Source organism: Neltuma alba, unplaced genomic scaffold (assembly GCF_004799145.2).
Source record: "Neltuma alba isolate B1F8T4 unplaced genomic scaffold, ASM479914v2 tig00007080_pilon, whole genome shotgun sequence".
NCBI lineage: Eukaryota > Viridiplantae > Streptophyta > Magnoliopsida > Fabales > Fabaceae > Neltuma > Neltuma alba.
This window is the reverse complement of record NW_021634663.1, coordinates 61,263-77,840: the sequence shown is the minus strand read 5'-3', so window position 1 is coordinate 77,840 and position 16,578 is coordinate 61,263. Positions and strand designations below refer to the sequence as shown.

Below are 16,578 nucleotides of genomic sequence, written 5' to 3'. Positions count from 1 at the left end.
ACGACAGAATGGCTAGTTGGCTGCACCTGCCCTCCTCCCAACTGTCTCATCCACCGTCATTTGTTTTTTTGGCTTCTTCATCTTTAATGATTTTTTTTTTTTAAACTAATGAACTGTGAGTTAGAAGCATTGCCGTTATAAATTAATGCGTCCAAAATTTTTGATAACATCCATCAACGGTGAAGAAACCAGAAAAACAAAGGTCTCTGGCAGCCACTGTGTCTTGAAGAAGATCTACAATGTCAAACAAAGTTCATTGGGACCAAAAATACTGGGCAACCTACAATATTAGTTGTAACTTAATAGTTATAATATTTTTGTATCATTTTAAAATTTTCATATGTATTTTTATATTATTTTTTGAACTAATATCTTTTTTTAAACGGTTAATATTAGTTGATTTAATAGTAGTAGCCTTTCGGTACTATTTTAAAAACTTTTGCACTTTTCAATAAAATAAAGTTTTTTTTTTCCATTACTAGATTTGCACTTTAATCCTATAAAATTTTGGAAAAATTATAAAAAAAATCTTGGAATTGTAAAACATAGACAAGGATCCTTGACAACTTCACTTTGGGTTTTGACAATAATAATATGTTATGAAGTTATCAAAACCCAAAGTGAAATTGTCAAAAGTCCTTTTCTGCTCGTTTTTGCAATTCTAAGGTCTTTTTTTATAATTTCTCTTAAAATTTTTTGACCAAGAATCCTATAAAATTTATGAATTTATATATTTAAAAATTACTAAATTATGTTGTTACAGTTTAATCATATATGCATTTGTACTGTAACTCTTTCAAGTGCAACGGTCATCTTCTTGCTAATGTCACTAATTAAGTATTAAAGAAATACCCAAGTAAAAAAGTTAAAATTTTTCAAAAATTAAATAACACAACACATCACAAATTATGAACTTTTTAATATTTTTTTTATGTCTTTCCCCGATTTGATGTAATAAAATACCATCATCACTACATGATAATATTTCAGAAGCACTGAATTTACATAATCATTGAGGAGATTACAAACTCTTCTTCTTGAAGAGCAAAAAAAATCCCTCTCAATTCTTCTCAAGGATTTTAATCCCTTCACCTAAACGCTCTTCCCCTAATCAAAGTTAGATTCCTGTACCTGAAGAAAAAACAAAAAAACTAATTACTTACAAACTAATCAGTTTTCCAGTTTCTTCTTTTCCTGATTCGATCATGTTAAGCTCCACGAAATCTCAGAAAGGATGAACATTTCTGCTGAATCCGTTCACGTTGGTGAAGAACCCTACCAGATCTTGCTTGTAAGGTAAGTATGATCTTCTTTTATCACTCTCCTTCCTCGTTCTGATCATCACGTAATGTTTCTCTAGTCCCCACGACGCCGTTTTGCTCTTCGATTTCCTTACGGCGTCATTTTTCCCCTCGCCGGAGCTCCTCTTAACGTTCGCGGCCTTTTCGGCCTCCGTCGTGGAGGAGCTAGTCCGCTTCTTGCCGCTGTTGGCAGTCAAGAACACGAAAGCGTCCTTCCCGTCGCTGTTGCTCCGGAGCTTCAAGTCTCGGAGTCTCCATAGCTTCGAGAATCCTGTGGAATTGCTCTTCTCGCACCTCTGGTTCAAAACCTCCGTCGTCTTCTTGTTCGACCACCTACAGTACGAACCCACCGGCGGCGCTCTTTTCCATTCGACGGATTCAGAGGCCACCAACGCCGTTGACGAAACGTCCCGCCGCTCTACAAAGAGTTTCTTCAACGGCGGACGGGGAGGAGACGCGCCGCCGCACTCTTCAACAAAGAGAGGGAACTTAGGACGGATCTGACCGTTGTGAAAGAGCTCATCAGCAGAAGCCAGAGTCTGATGAGAAAAATCCCCACAAACAAAGCTAAACTCCTCCTGTTCACCCCCATTATTCAAATCCGGTTCCTCAATCCGAAGCTTGGCGCTAAAATCGAGCGCAAATTCTGCAGAAACGTCAAGGGAATCACAGACTGCAGGAGAAGAAGAAGAAGAGGCGGCCAACACGGAAGCCATTGTTGTTGCTGCTGCTGCTGAAAAAGGTTTGGATTAATCTCACTTCGTGATATGAAATCCGAAAGCCTCTGTGAGTAATTTGTGAGAAAGTGAAGATTGAATTGAACTAACCTGAATTGAATTGAAGAGTGAGAGAGGAATGTTGGAGTTATATACATAAAGTTGGGGGGATGGGGATTTTTTTGAATTTGGTTGGGAGGGGTTTTAGTTAAGGAGGTCGTTGGGATTTGGGAAGTGAGGGGGTTAAGAGGGTAATTAAGATGACTAATAATGGGGTAATCATTAACTAAGTGAAATAAATTAAGGTTGTTTTTAAAAGGGTAAGGGTATTTATGGAGGAAGGGGAAGGGCATTGTAATGCGTTCACTCGCAACACGTGTTTAACTGTTCACGCGGCAGCTTCGTCACCCCAACTGAACTGCTTCTTCTTTACTTCTTTTTCACATTACTTCGCCAATGTTAGCCGCAACTGCAAAAACCTACTGCTACTTTATCCCCAACAAAAAAAACTGCTACCATCTTTATACTATTACTACTCTAGTTTCGAATCTCTACCGCTCTCGTTTTATTTATAAATCATTTGTAGGATAATTAGTTAGTTTTTAAAATTTTATTTTTGTTGAGTTAATAAATACATAAAGAGAAAGATAAAATAAATAAGTGGAAGAAAATATAAAACATAGTTTTAATACCTCTTTTTAATAAGGACCGGTGGAAAAAAATTATTATTTAAATACATTTTTTTGGTTTACGGGTTTGGAGTATAAGTAACTTACTATAAATAGGAACAAAGTGGTATTTTAAGGTAACCTTTTTTTTTTTAAAAAAATGATTCGCGTTATAAGTTACTTAATGAGATGTTAATTTAAATTTATTTTTTATTTTCAAAATAGTTTAATGAATTAATTACCTTTTCTTTAAATCACGTGTTCCTAATATTCTAGTTTTAATCAAGAATTTAGATGTGTTTAAACTTGATGATTAATTGAGATTTTGAGATGTCCTCATGAATGATTGATCCATTTAATAATAATAATAATAATAATAGTAACGGGTACTTAATTAAGTTAATGATGCCGCAATAATCATATTTTAAATTGAATAAAAATACGAAGGGAATATTTCAAAATTGGGAAACACCATCATGAATTATCTAACAAGTGAACTGCAGATTCAATTTAGCATTAAATTTGGAAATATGGGTACGGTGAAAAAATTGAATATGACAGCAAAATGGAAAAATCTTTCACAGAACAGGCACAAATACTGGGGTGCGCGCGCGCGCGTGTCTACCTATTAATATTAATTAAACCGTAATTCAGGTGAGAAGCTAAAGTTTTTTTTTTTTTTTGGGGGGCGGAAAGATGAGAAGCTAAGCTAAGAGAACCAACCAATGCAAAACATGAACTTCATAAGAAACCAAATATTACTCTTTACATTATTTATTTTTTGACATAAAGATCAATCTACTAAACCAATAAACCAATCCTAATCGGAATTGATGACTTTTTATATTATTGATGAACTGAATAACCCTCTCTCTATTTATGTATATCCCAGACAAACTTGGTATTTAAGTTCTGTTTAGTACGAGGTATTGAAAATGAGAAGTGAAGATTGGGATTGGGATTGAAAACATATATTGAAAAGATGTTTAGTATAGATAATTTCTTATCACATGAGATTAGACAATCTCATATAAATGGGATTGGAAAATACAACATTCCTTCATGGTATTTTTCAATCCCACATATATGGATTTGTCTAATACCAGGTATATATCAAACAATTACTCATATTAAACACTCTTTTAATATAATTTTTCACTCTCAATCACAATCCTTATTTTTCATTTTCAGTTTTTCATGTCAAACAGTTAGTTTCTTGCTCTTTCCCAACAATCTTTTAGATTGAGAAGTACTCTTGTTGTATATAAGAAGCTTTTGATAATTTTATCAAACGTCTTGATAATGTTAACGGCCATTAAATATTTGTTCACATATATCAATATTTAACAAGGATAGTAAAAAAAAAAAAAGTAGAAATTAACATGATATTGAAATTTAGAATAATTTATATGAGTAATATTAACATCACTTAAACTTCATGACAAATTTAATACTTCTAATTATTTTTATGGATATGTGGGAATTAGACATAAGTTTTGTTTGGATTAGTACTAGAAATTATTTATAAACACGTTTTATTCAAGACAGGATAAAATGCTTTTTACATATTTATACCGTTTTTCATAAATCATGATCGAACTTCTAAATCATTTTAAATAGGTCAGAAAAATATGTTGCATTATGGACAAGAGGATCGTGAAATTGAAGATGCTCAAGAGAGTAATCATCCTAGGGATTTCGCATGTCAGGTTGAGAATATTGATGCGCCGACAATATTGGAGGACCCCACGAAATATTTTGCTGGTTATAGTAATGGGATGGGGTTTGCAGATTAAAATAATAGAGAGGTTTTCGTTATTTGAATAACCAGATTCAAGGAATTGGTCTTTCCAAGAATTTTGAATATCAAACTGAGGTTGATGCTCTTACAGTATTTTGCCGGTAACGAGTGGAGAATCTTTATTATCAAAATGAAATTGTGAAAAGGTTAAATTTAAACCCCATACAAACTATTTACTGTGTAGATGGATTATCCATTTGAACACTTATTGGATTGATACACTGAAGGTATTGAAAGACATGATGGGATAATCCGAACTCAGGAGTCATGTCAAGAATCCTGCAAACTCTAGATTTTAATTCAAGAGTTATATCACCTCAATTCGGTTCTGAAATTTATAATTTTTTAATCACATAATTAAATAAGATAATTTAAAAAAATTAACATATATTTGTTACAAGTAAACAATTTTACTATTTTTTTTAAATATTTTTAAATTAGTTATCTTATTTTTATATTGAGAATAGGTAGTATTATCTCATTTTCTCTCTTTCTCACTTTCTTTATGACTTGGGTGTAGGAAGTATTTCAGAGCATGAGTAACTCCATGAGTATGTGCTCTTGTAACTTGTAACCACAAAATTTTTTTTAGGATGAGACTTAAGATTTTCCCCTTTAAATTATAAACGAATTGGTCCTGTATAAGGTCGGCACATTTTAAATTTATTTTTTTAAATTATTCATATGAATACTAATGTTGCAAATATTTAGTTGTTATTATTTTTTAAATTGAATTTCATAAAACGGTTTCACTTATTTAGTTTAGCACCATGATTTATTCATTTGAACTTTAAAAAATTGGCTACTTTGAACTTTAGATAATAATTTGATTTATATTACATGCGTTATTATTTTTAGTGATGAAGATCATGTTAATGATGATACTATTGTTTAGTATTTTTCTCCAAAGATGAGGAATCCCATAGATCCCTATTAGCTCAATTTGAAAATATAATTAAAAAATATAGGATTATACTGTTGACAAAAAAAAAAAAAGGACTTGGTGTTAGAAAAATAGAGTTTTTTTGGAATGAACTTTAAAAGTGGTCAGTATTATCCAAGCCATATAATAGAAGAATTACTCAAATTTTCAGATAAAAATCTCACCACAAAGCAAATTTAACAATTTTTAAGAATTATCAATTATCTCCAAAATTTTATCCATAAAATAAAATTTTGTAAAAATGCCTAAAAGCCTGTGGGTCAGCCAAAGTCCATCTATAATATAAGGTCCAGGCTTTGTAAATGGCTCTTTTTGGAAGGTCGAGCTGCCCCGTTTCTCAATTATGCTCATCTAATCCTGTCAAGAATAGCATACCGGGGAAAAAAAGCATTTTTAGGACATTAATATGAATGATAATGGTTTTTATTAACGATAAATTTATTAGCCCAAAAAATAGGAAAAATTGAGGAAAAGTTTTTTACAAAAAATTTTATTTGTGAGAAGGATTTAGTAAATTTTTGTATACAGAAAATATCAATATTTTGTAAAATCTGTACATATAGACAAATAGTTTGATTTAGAGTGCAATTGAAATACTACTTCTAATTATAATTATAAAACCTCTATTATAATTTATAAATGAGATCTTATAATTAAGACCGGAAGTAGTAATAGATATGCGAGTTATATGCATTGAGTTTGTTCTCTAATTATTTTTTAAAAAAATTCTACTTTTTAAATTTTTTCTTTTATACACTATAAGTAAAGAATAATGAAATTTTTGTTTTTTCGTTAAATACTTAATCAAAAATAGCAAATAAATTATATAGATTTTTGTAATTTTTTAGATAGGATATAAAATATAATACTATAATTATAATAATTAAAAAATTGAAAACAAATGAAAAATAAATGCAGGTTAGCCAGCCAATTAGCCGTGGGTCGTGAGTTTGGTGGTGCAATTGAAAAGTGTCATTTGCAAGCCAACCCTAACCTGCTATTTTTGATTAGTTAGACTTCATCCCATATTACCAGTTTTCTTAATTTTATTAGATAAAACTTTGAATGGCTGAAATTTATTATTTTATAAAATAATCATTAAAATGCATAATCACAATGAAAATTGGATAATATTTAGAGAAAATTACAAATAAAGACTCTCGAATATGTAAAATTGCTATCAATATGAAAAATAGAAAGTAAGGACCTGGTCCTATTTTTGCAAATATGAAATCATGGTGAAATGTCTGAAATGCCCTTCAGCCAAATGACAAGTTGACTATGAGAAATGACAAGTTCATTATAATGAATAACAATTTTAGTAGACCAAATCACAAGTTGGCTGAGAGTATGCCAAATGACGAGTTGACTATGAGAAATGACAAGTTCACTTTAGTGAATGACAATTTCAATAGACCAAATTACAATTTGGCTAAAGGGCATTTCAGACATTTCACCCACATTTCATATTTGCAAAAATAGGATCGGGTCCTTATTTGCTATTTTCCAAATTCAAAGTCCCAAATCACAATTTTACATATTGGGGGTCTTTATTTGTAATTTTTTCTAATATTTACATCAAGTTTTTTATATCAATTATATCAAATTTTTCAATTACACATGACTACATGTCTTATTTTTGAAATATAAGTATTTTATGACATTTAATTATAAATTCACATGTATGAAAGGAAAAAAGACACATGACAACATATGATGGGAGAACTTGATATAATGGATAAAAACAACTTTACTTAATTTTTTTCCTTAAAAAATTTGCATGCCCGATTGACCTTTATTTAGTTTGATTTTATTCATATTTAAATGATTTAGTTTAAATATAAATATAATTCAAAATTATTTACAATTATCTAATAAAATTTTAAAAACATTTTTCAATTTTCTCAAGCATCGTTTTGATTAATTCTTGGGAAATTTATGGGAAAAAATAGCTTTTTGTGATTTTAATGTTCATTTAGCCTCAAATTCATGGAAATAACTATCTGATTGAAAATGTAGATAAAGCAAACTTAATAATTTAATTCGAATTAACTTCTTAAAAATATTTGGTTTTTTATTTTTAACATTATTCGCACGAAATTTAAAGAATTTTAATATAAACGATGTTTTATACATATGCATATATTAAATATGATATATTTTCATTTTCTTTCTTTCTTTTTACCAGAATAAGCTCTATTATTCAAATGTGCGAAATATATATATCTTAGTTAAAATTCTTTCAAATAGTATATCTTCACAATTTAAAAACATATTTTCAATAGGAAGACACTTAATTTTGTTCTATATTTCGCATACTTAAATGAAATGAGATTGAATATTGATTATCGCATTAAGTTTATTATTTATATTGTTAATAAATTATTTTAAATTTTTATTTTTAATTAATTAATTTTAATCCTGAAATATTTTAAGGACCCTCATTTTCAATTTCTTTTCAATTTATACTCACATAAAAATAAACGCTTAATTTTGTTTTAAAATATGTTTTTCTATGTATTTACTTTTAAAATAATATGCAATTATCTTAAATATAAAATTATCTAAATACTTTTATTGTTATTAAAATAAAATCTCAATGGCATATATTAAATAGTGAATTTCTTCTTAATATTGAATCAAGCATAAAACTCATATAAGCCCATTTACTTATATCCATTAACTCAAATTTTTACCATCAAATTTTCGCATATAAATCTTTTTAATAACAAATATTCGTATGGATAAAATTTTAAAAATTCTACTAAATCTTCTTTAACCAATCAAATCACCTCCGAAGATTTGTTTGAAAATGGATTCTTAAATTCTCTCTCCTCCCATCTCTATCTCCCTCACTCCATATACATATATATGGGACAAGCCCCATACTTGAAGTTCACACCCCTCACTGAGAGATAAAAGAGAACTGAGAAATAACGTGAAAAGCATAGAGAAGAAGAGAATCATAGAGAGAGAGAGAGAGATAATTAAAGAGATCGATATGTCTCAAACAGAGCTTATCACCGAGAATCAGATATCAAGAAAGACGATGATGGAAGTGGAAGAAGAAGAAGAAGAACAAAGCTGGAGAACCAACAAAAAGAGAAAGATTCTTGATGAAAATAACACTTCTCCTTCATTTAAAGGATCATCAAATGATCGTATCTCACCATTTGAATTCAAACTTCTTCCTGTAAACAAGAAGAATCGATCGAAACCTCCACAATTGCTGGACTTGATCACCCGTTCGCCATTGATGCTGCCATGGAAGCTCAAGAAAAGGATCGACGATAATGGAGGCTATAATATCAGAATGATAATAGAGAAGAAGCTTTACAAGAGTGATTTGTGTAAAACCAATGATCGCTTTTCGTTTCCAAAGAACAAGATCTTGATGGAAGCTGAAGATTTTCTCAAACCTCAAGAATCAGAGTTGTTAATGACGAAAGATGCAGAAACTAAGAAGCTTCAGGGCATTCCTGTGTTGGTTTTGGATCCAAAACTTGAAGAGTTTGACCTAGTTTTGAAAAGATGGTCAATGACTGGCTGTTTTACGTATAATCTGACTCATCATTGGTACGATATTGCGAAGTGTAATAATTTTCAAGTTGGTGATGTTGTTCAATTATGGTCGTTTAGAAGATTTGATGATCAGCTTGGATTTGCATTAGTCAAGCTTTAAGTTAGGGTTTTAATTGTTTCATTATTTTTTAGTGGAAAAACTTGTATTCTGAATATTATATATATATATATATATATATATATATTATGTTTCCCATTGTTAAGTAGAATTTGGCCAGTACTGTGGAGAACATATTTATAAGTTTAGACTTTGTTATTATCATTTATAATATTATTTATTTGATTTTATGCAAATAAGATTTATTTTAAATTTTGTTTCTATTAAACTAAAAGGCTATCTAAGCACTCAGTGACAGGGCTATTTGGAACATTCCAAAAATACTTTTAAAAAGTATTTTTTTTTGAAATCAGAACAAATTTTTTTTATATATTTAGTTCGTATATCATAAAAATTATTTTTAAAATTATGATTTGGTTTTTATCTAAATACTATTTAGATGATAGGATGACTTTTAAAAAATTAAATAAAATAAAAATGGGCAACCCTCCGGAATTTGAAAAGTCATTTTTCTCCTATTTTTCAAGATCAACCATATTAAAAATATTAAAAACATATCAGCACAGCTCAAATTCTCGACTGAAGATAAAGCTCGTATTTGCACTTGACCATAAATTGTAAAAATATAAATTTTGTACCATTATTTTCTCTTAAATTCTTTTAATTATGCTTTGACCCACAAATTTCATAATTCTATACAATTTAGTCCCCAAAAAATTTCATTTTATCCCCATTTGGAAAAAATAGAAAAAAATAATTATACTAAAAGACCAACTTCATAAATTAATTTGTAAAAGAAGGCTACTCTCAAATAATTTATCATCTATGTAACACAAACATATCGGTCAAACTACGAGCATTTATCAGTTACATAAAAGAAATTTACAAGTAAAATAATAGTCAACACTATTTCCCATTTAAACAACACATATTTTTCAGTCCTTAAAAATAAAAGGAAAAATTATTCTTTTGGTCTTTCAACTATTTACTCACTTATAACTCAGTTTTTCAACTATGATTCGGTGCAACTTAATTCCTAAACTTTTAACTGGTTTATGATTCAGTCCCTTAATTTTTGTATTTTTTTTTATATTATGGTCATTGTCATCTCCAACTAATTACGAGTCATCCTCTGTGGCAAGAATGGCACCTCCAACTCAGCTCCACGTAACCAAAGAAGATGGGATGAGCGGCGAAGAAGGTGATGAAGAGGGAAAAAAAGGCGACGGGGAAAAAGAAGACGACGACGACGCAACGAACCCTGTACAGGTGATGAAGAAGGATCTGAACTGCTGAGAACCCACCATAAAAATGCTGCAAACTTTTTAAAAGATTGTAGAGCCCAGTACAGTCATCCTATATATGTGGCCGAATGCTATAGACTTTTTTCAGCAAAGTACTCTTCTTTGGTTTCATTTGTAAGAGCAAGACCCGCTACCATGAAATGAGAGGACAATCAGCTCCGGCATGTCTAATATCATTTTTGAAGATTTTTTTTTTAAAATCAATCTTCTTCTTTTTTGGGTTTTTAAGAAAAATCTGGGAAATCAAAGTTGTAATACGATGAATGGGTTAAAAGTGTCACAACACGTGATAATAGGAGATGGCATTTGGTTCGTCATTTCGAAAAACATGAAGATGCAAGAGGAGGACAGGTATGATAGGTGGGCTGTCTTCTATATGTGTGGTCGTTCGCAATTTGAATGTTTGTTCTTTTTTTCTTCTTCTTTAATTTGGTGTGATTATATGTCTTGCTTAACTCAATTCAGATTTTTCTTCGTTTCCTGTATTGGGTTTATAGTGTGTTTTCTTTTTATTTTTCCCTCTTCACTGTCTTCTCCGGTCCTCCCTCTTTGTTGCTTATATGGTGCTGAGTTGGAAGTGATTTTCTTACCCATTCTTGTCACATAGGATGACTCATGATTAGTTAGAGATGACAAGGATCATAATATTAAAAAAGGCAAAGATAAGGAATTGAGTCATAAGAAAGTTAAAAATTAAGAGATTGAGTCGTTCTAAATCATAATTAAAGGAATGAGTTATAAGTGAGTAAATAGTTGAAGGACTAAAAAATTAATTTTTTCAAAATTTAAAAAATCAGTTCACAAGCATGGTTATTAATTCCCACCGATTATGAGCGCGATCTGACGGGTCGGATCCTGTGCGGTTATAAACTTGCAATGGGGGAGCTCGACCCGGTCCACTTTGCGCGGTAACCCGAAAGTTAAGGAGTGAAACAGAGCAAGCAAGAGCGACCACCTGGCTTGCTTCACACTTCACAGAGCGACTGGAAGAGAAGAAACAAATTAAAAAACGCGCCAAAATTATGAAAACAAACAGCCTTACTATCTTCTTCTTATAATTAGAAACGCGAGAATTTTTCGGGGCCTATGCTTCAATTACTTTGCCCAGATGGCTTCTCGTTTTCACAATTCCAGTTGCTTTTCCAGCCACCTTGTTAGTTTTCTGCTCTGTTTTTGTTGTTCTTTCTGTTTTCATTTGGAAAACCAAAGTTTGGCTCTCCGGAAACTGTTTTTATTGGAATACACTTCTCTGTTTTTTTTTGTTTTTTGGTATCTTTATTTTCACACCCGTTTGCTTTTCTTTGGAATGAATGCCGAATCGAGGTAGGTTTAGATTGGCCGGTCGTTCTCGGAATCGCGTTGGGAAATTTCTGATCTCAGAATCAGAAATGGCTTCACGAAGCTCCAACGTCGATTCTGACTCGAAATCAAGTGGGATATCGTTTTCTTTTAAATTGTCCACCGAGAATACGGCTTCATCGCCTGATTCTCCCTCCTCGTCCAATAGTACGGATTCTACGCCACAAATTTCTCCATCGACCTCGCCTCCGTCGGGTTCTCCGCCTCCTCCGACGAGTTCTCCACCGCCTTCATCAAGCCCGCCTCCATCACGACCGCCACCCTCTTCTTCGCCCCCTCCATCGTCACCGCCTCCATCACCACCACAATCTTCGCCACCTCCACCATCGTCTCCTCCTCCTAAACGGTCACCGCCGCCATCATCTCGGTCACCACCGCCATCGTCTCCTCCTCCTCCTCAACGGTCTCCACCACCGTCGTCTCCTCCCCCAAAGTCACCGTCACCGTCACCGTCACCTCCACCACCATCACAATCCCCACCTCCACCTGATCAATCTTCTCCGCCTCCATCCGCACATCCAACTCCACCTTCATCTCCGCCTTTATCGCAGAACTCGTCTGCACCACTGACACCGGGACCCCCAAATAATTCATCAGCTACCGGCAACGCATCACCACCTCCTTCAAGTACTGTTTCCCCTTCAGTTGCCACTGGCTCACCAAACACACCTAGCTCTGCTCCGCCGCCAAGGACGTGGAGCCCTCCTCCGCTGCGGCACTCACCTTCCACCACAAGCTCAAGCGGTTCTTCGAGCGGATCCATGTCTCTCTCGTCGTCAACAAGTAGCAGCAGCAGTGGTAATTCAGACAATTACATTGGTTATGCTGTGGCCGGAGTTCTCGGTTTTATCCTGCTCGCGGTGTTGATTGTTTTCGTGGTAAAGAGGAAGAAAAAACAAAAAGTGGCCCATGCTACACATTATGACGCTGCCAAACTTATATAAGAAACCAGGTATTAGGTTTGCGGCAAGCTACTACTCTCCTGTGCTTCGTTTGACACCTGAAGATTATAATAACATTATTCATGATCTTTTGTTTAACAGATTTTGGGTTAAAATTTGTTTTGTTTACATTCAGTTTCAATTAATTTTTTGTTTGAAGAGAGGTGTTTGAAATTGTTCACTGTTCACAAGCTTTTACTTCACCTTTTGAGATTGGAGATGAAATGGTCTTCGCTCTTCAGCACTTATTATCTAAAGGTTTTGGTCATCAGGTAGGGAAGGGTTTTACTATGCCCAGCAGCCTGGGAAAGCGAATTATGCACAAGAGGGTTTTTATACTTCCCAAGCTCCAACTTCTCCCAGCAGTAAAAGTGGGAATCAAGCAGAAGCTGTGCAACATTTTGCGAGTCCAGACTCGCCCTGGAATAATGGTCAGATATCTTTTAGTTATGAGCAGATCACGGAGATAACTCAGAGATTTTCTAGTGAAAATATTATAGGGGAGGGGGGATTTGGTCGTGTGTACAAGGGTTGGCTTTCAGATGGAAAAGAAGTTGCCGTGAAGCAGCTTAAGGCTGGCAGCGGCCAGGGTGAACGGGAATTTAGGGCAGAGGTTGAAATTATAAGCCGAGTTCATCATCGGCATTTGGTATCATTAGTTGGCTATTGCATAGCTGATCACCGAAGAGTGCTTATCTATGAGTTCCTTCCCAATAAAACTCTTGAATATCACTTGCATGGTAATGTGAGTTCCCTTTTTTCTTTCTTGTCTACTCCGTAGAACTTTTTTATGTTTCTTCTATCTATAGCTTGATTCTCATTTCTGGATTATTTTTATCTACTGACAGCCAGAGGAGTGAAAGTCTTAGATTGGGAGAAGAGGATGAAGATTGCAATTGGCTCTGCAAAAGGCTTAGCATATTTGCATGAAGACTGTAAGGATGTTTTTATACATTGCCATTTCATTATAACGACTATTTATGCCTGTAAGACTTGGGAAACTTCTCTCCATCTGCTGATTTTTTTTTTCCCGCTGGACGTCAACTAACACAAAAAACTTATCCCTGTAAACAATCACACACACACACACACACGTGCCTGACTGTAAACAATTATAATTTTATGAATTTGTAATGTCTGAAAGCAAACAATTTGATACCTTGAATACAGCAATATTATCTCTTAGTTGTGCACGATGTTTGATGACATTTGCAGAAATATGTAAGCATTAATAGATTTGCAATTTTATACTGGTATTCTGTCGTACAAAAATGACTTTCCTTTAAGGTTTAGTATTTTAAAAAGTTCATTTTACGTTTCAGGAGTTCATTGTTGAATCGCTTTATATCTTCTCTCCATATGTTTCATCAACTATATGACCACCTTCGTGTTCATTGTTTATTTAAGGGATTAATATAATTTTTAATCCCTCAAGTTTGTTCAAGTTTCAAATCATAACTTTTGGTTCCATTGAATTATAGGAACTAATGTTTTAAGTGAAAAGCAACCTGAGGAACCAAAACCTATGATTTGAAACTTGAGGAGTAAAAACTAAAATGAGAATAAACATGATGGATTAAAAATTACGTTAACCTTTTATTTAATTAAAAAAGAGCAGATAGAAATTGGCTTTGCTATGCATATGTATTCCACGCACAAGTTAAATGATCGCTAATCTTTCCTGTTACGTGAATTTTTTTCCTTGCCCATGGCAACTGCGAGCTTTTTGGAGCTGATAAATATCTGATCTATTTCCAGGCAACCCAAAAATTATCCACAGAGATATTAAGTCGGCAAACATACTTTTGGATAATGCGTTTGAGGCACAGGTATGTTAGTGAATACCTTTATTTTTTACCAAAAATGTGCTGCTCTGTATTCTAGTTTGATGTTCTTTTAACACAGGTTGCAGACTTTGGACTTGCTAGGCTACATGACGATGATAACACGCACGTATCAACTCGGGTTATGGGGACTTTTGGGTAGGTTTTATTTGTCTCAACATAAAGCTGTAAATTCTGGCACTAGCTTTCATTAGGAAATACCTTCCAGGACAATAGAAAGAAAAAGCTCCCCTTATTTATGATGATATGAAAAACAATTGGTGGACTTTATTTAGCATGGGTTCTGGAGATGTTCATTACTCAGTATTCATCTGCCACAGTTAGATTTATGATCACAAATTCACAATTAATTAATTCATCACTTTCACTGTAGAAGTCAGGTAGACTTCAATAAGTTGGCTTGTCTTTTAAGGGTTTTGAAACTGCCTTTAAGGTGTATTTTATGATTAAATTTCTTATCTGTGAAGGGATATAATGCATAGAAAATGTACTTTAGTAACACCAAAACATGCAACAAGTGGAATGTTGCCGGATAGATTTGATGTTTTCTCCTTCACTTCACAGGTACATGGCTCCAGAGTATGCAACAAGCGGAAAATTGACCGATAGATCAGATGTTTTCTCCTTCGGAGTTGTCCTCCTTGAACTCATAACAGGGAGGAAACCTGTCGATCAGACGCGGCCCGTGGGAGAAGAAAGTTTGGTTGAGTGGGTATGCAGGAACCTTGTATTTAATTTATCAAGTAAACTTCGAAATTTTTGTTTTCCTCTTCTTTGTTCCTGTCTCTCTGCTATCCATTTGAATGAAAATGAAATCTTCTGGATCGTAAATAACGTATAAAATAATGTCTTTTTAAAATTATTGTCCTGGAATTGTGTTTATTTGGTTCTAGGGCATATTAGTTGTGTGAACAGAAGAAGCAAAGAGTAACACATAATACGGCCATTAACACAAGCTTATTTCCTCTAGGAACGGTGTTTCAATTTCGATATAGGCGTCTGGTCAAAAAAAAAAAAAATCGATGTAGGCGATGCTTTGTTCATGACTAGAGACAAACTGATGCTATTATTTGTACATATGTTCAAGGAAACACCTTCAAATCCACTCTCCAAGTAGATCATGCGTAATTAGTAAAAAAAAAAAAGAATATATATTTCTGTTGATTCAATTTTAAGGCATCAGAAATATATCCAAGTAATCTTTCCCTTTTTGTAGAATTTATATTCAGGAGACCAACTAAAAATCTAGGTACCGTCTTAAATTTTGCTTTTGAGGAGCAATAGGAAGGGCCTAGCAACCCACAGACGTGTCCATCATTCTTACTATTGTTTAGAAATTACAATTTTCCCATATTGCATTTAACCCAATATATCATTCCGGAGTTTCTTGCACCAAAGGAATCAATTTGAGTTTTTATTTTATTTTTTATAATACAACACATTCAACTTCCGGAAGCAGTTGTGTTTTCTTTTAGTCCAGATTAACATACCCTGCCACTATATGCAGGCTCGTCCCCTTCTTCATCGTGCTATTGAGACCCGAGACTTCAGCGAATTAGAGGACGAAAGGCTTAACAAGCAATTTGTGGAGAGCGAGATGTGCAGAATGATTGAAGCTGCTGCAGCATGTGTTCGCCATTCTGCTCCAAAACGGCCTCGTATGGTTCAGGTAATACCAAGAAACCGAAACTTTTGGTATACATTAACTGTTTTTGACACAATTACTTAATTGTCCAGTATTTCTATGTCAAACTAAGCTTATCTATTTTCTTATCAGGTGGTAAGAGCATTGGATAGTCAAGATGAATCATGTGATTTATCAAATGGGGTTAAATATGGTCAGAGCACCATTTATGATGATGGCCACTATAGTGAAGACGCTATTATGAAGTTCAGGAAGATGGCCATTGACAGCTGTAGTGAATCTGAATTTGATAGGGACAGTGGAGATTGCTGTTCTTCAGTAGAGCTTTCTGGACAACAACATTCATGGCTCAAGGGCACTTCAAGCGGGGAGTCAGAGTGCCGGGCTTTCAATGCAAGTAGAAGGACTTAGTAGTT

The 16,578-nt window shown here is 33.4% G+C and overlaps 4 protein-coding genes across 4 annotated transcripts; 3 read left to right on the top strand and 1 right to left on the bottom strand.

Annotated features, from left to right (window-relative positions):
* Positions 1 to 1,225: 1,225 nt before the first annotated feature.
* On the bottom strand, positions 1,226 to 2,017 carry LOC114751741 (uncharacterized). Its single transcript, XM_028940410.1, has one exon. The coding sequence runs from the start codon at positions 2,015 to 2,017 to the stop codon at positions 1,226 to 1,228; it is 792 nt and encodes a 263-aa protein (XP_028796243.1).
* A 6,413-nt stretch (positions 2,018 to 8,430) lies between these two features.
* LOC114751740 (B3 domain-containing protein At2g32645-like) lies at positions 8,431 to 9,111 on the top strand. Its single transcript, XM_028940408.1, has one exon. The coding sequence runs from the start codon at positions 8,431 to 8,433 to the stop codon at positions 9,109 to 9,111; it is 681 nt and encodes a 226-aa protein (XP_028796241.1).
* A 2,463-nt stretch (positions 9,112 to 11,574) lies between these two features.
* Positions 11,575 to 12,676, top strand: LOC114751739 (vegetative cell wall protein gp1). Its single transcript, XM_028940407.1, has one exon. The coding sequence runs from the start codon at positions 11,684 to 11,686 to the stop codon at positions 12,674 to 12,676; it is 993 nt and encodes a 330-aa protein (XP_028796240.1). The 5' UTR covers positions 11,575 to 11,683.
* A 221-nt stretch (positions 12,677 to 12,897) lies between these two features.
* Positions 12,898 to 16,573, top strand: LOC114751738 (proline-rich receptor-like protein kinase PERK12). The gene is made up of 8 exons (XM_028940406.1): positions 12,898 to 13,038; positions 13,131 to 13,413; positions 13,522 to 13,608; positions 14,432 to 14,502; positions 14,579 to 14,655; positions 15,082 to 15,229; positions 16,025 to 16,186; positions 16,295 to 16,573. Exons 1-8 carry the CDS (start codon positions 12,898 to 12,900, stop codon positions 16,571 to 16,573), a joined length of 1,248 nt encoding a protein of 415 aa, XP_028796239.1.
* Positions 16,574 to 16,578: the final 5 nt, after the last annotated feature.

Coding starts and splice junctions, on each gene's coding strand:
- LOC114751739 (XM_028940407.1), top strand. CDS start 11,684: ATGCCGAATCGAGGTAGGTTTAGATTGGCCGGTCGTTCTCGGAATCGC.
- LOC114751738 (XM_028940406.1), top strand. CDS start 12,898: ATGGTCTTCGCTCTTCAGCACTTATTATCTAAAGGTTTTGGTCATCAG. Junction 13,609..14,431: donor AGCATATTTGCATGAAGACT/GTAAGGATGTTT, acceptor ATCTATTTCCAG/GCAACCCAAAAATTATCCAC. Junction 14,503..14,578: donor ATAATGCGTTTGAGGCACAG/GTATGTTAGTGA, acceptor CTTTTAACACAG/GTTGCAGACTTTGGACTTGC.
- LOC114751741 (XM_028940410.1), bottom strand. CDS start 2,017: ATGGCTTCCGTGTTGGCCGCCTCTTCTTCTTCTTCTCCTGCAGTCTGT.
- LOC114751740 (XM_028940408.1), top strand. CDS start 8,431: ATGTCTCAAACAGAGCTTATCACCGAGAATCAGATATCAAGAAAGACG.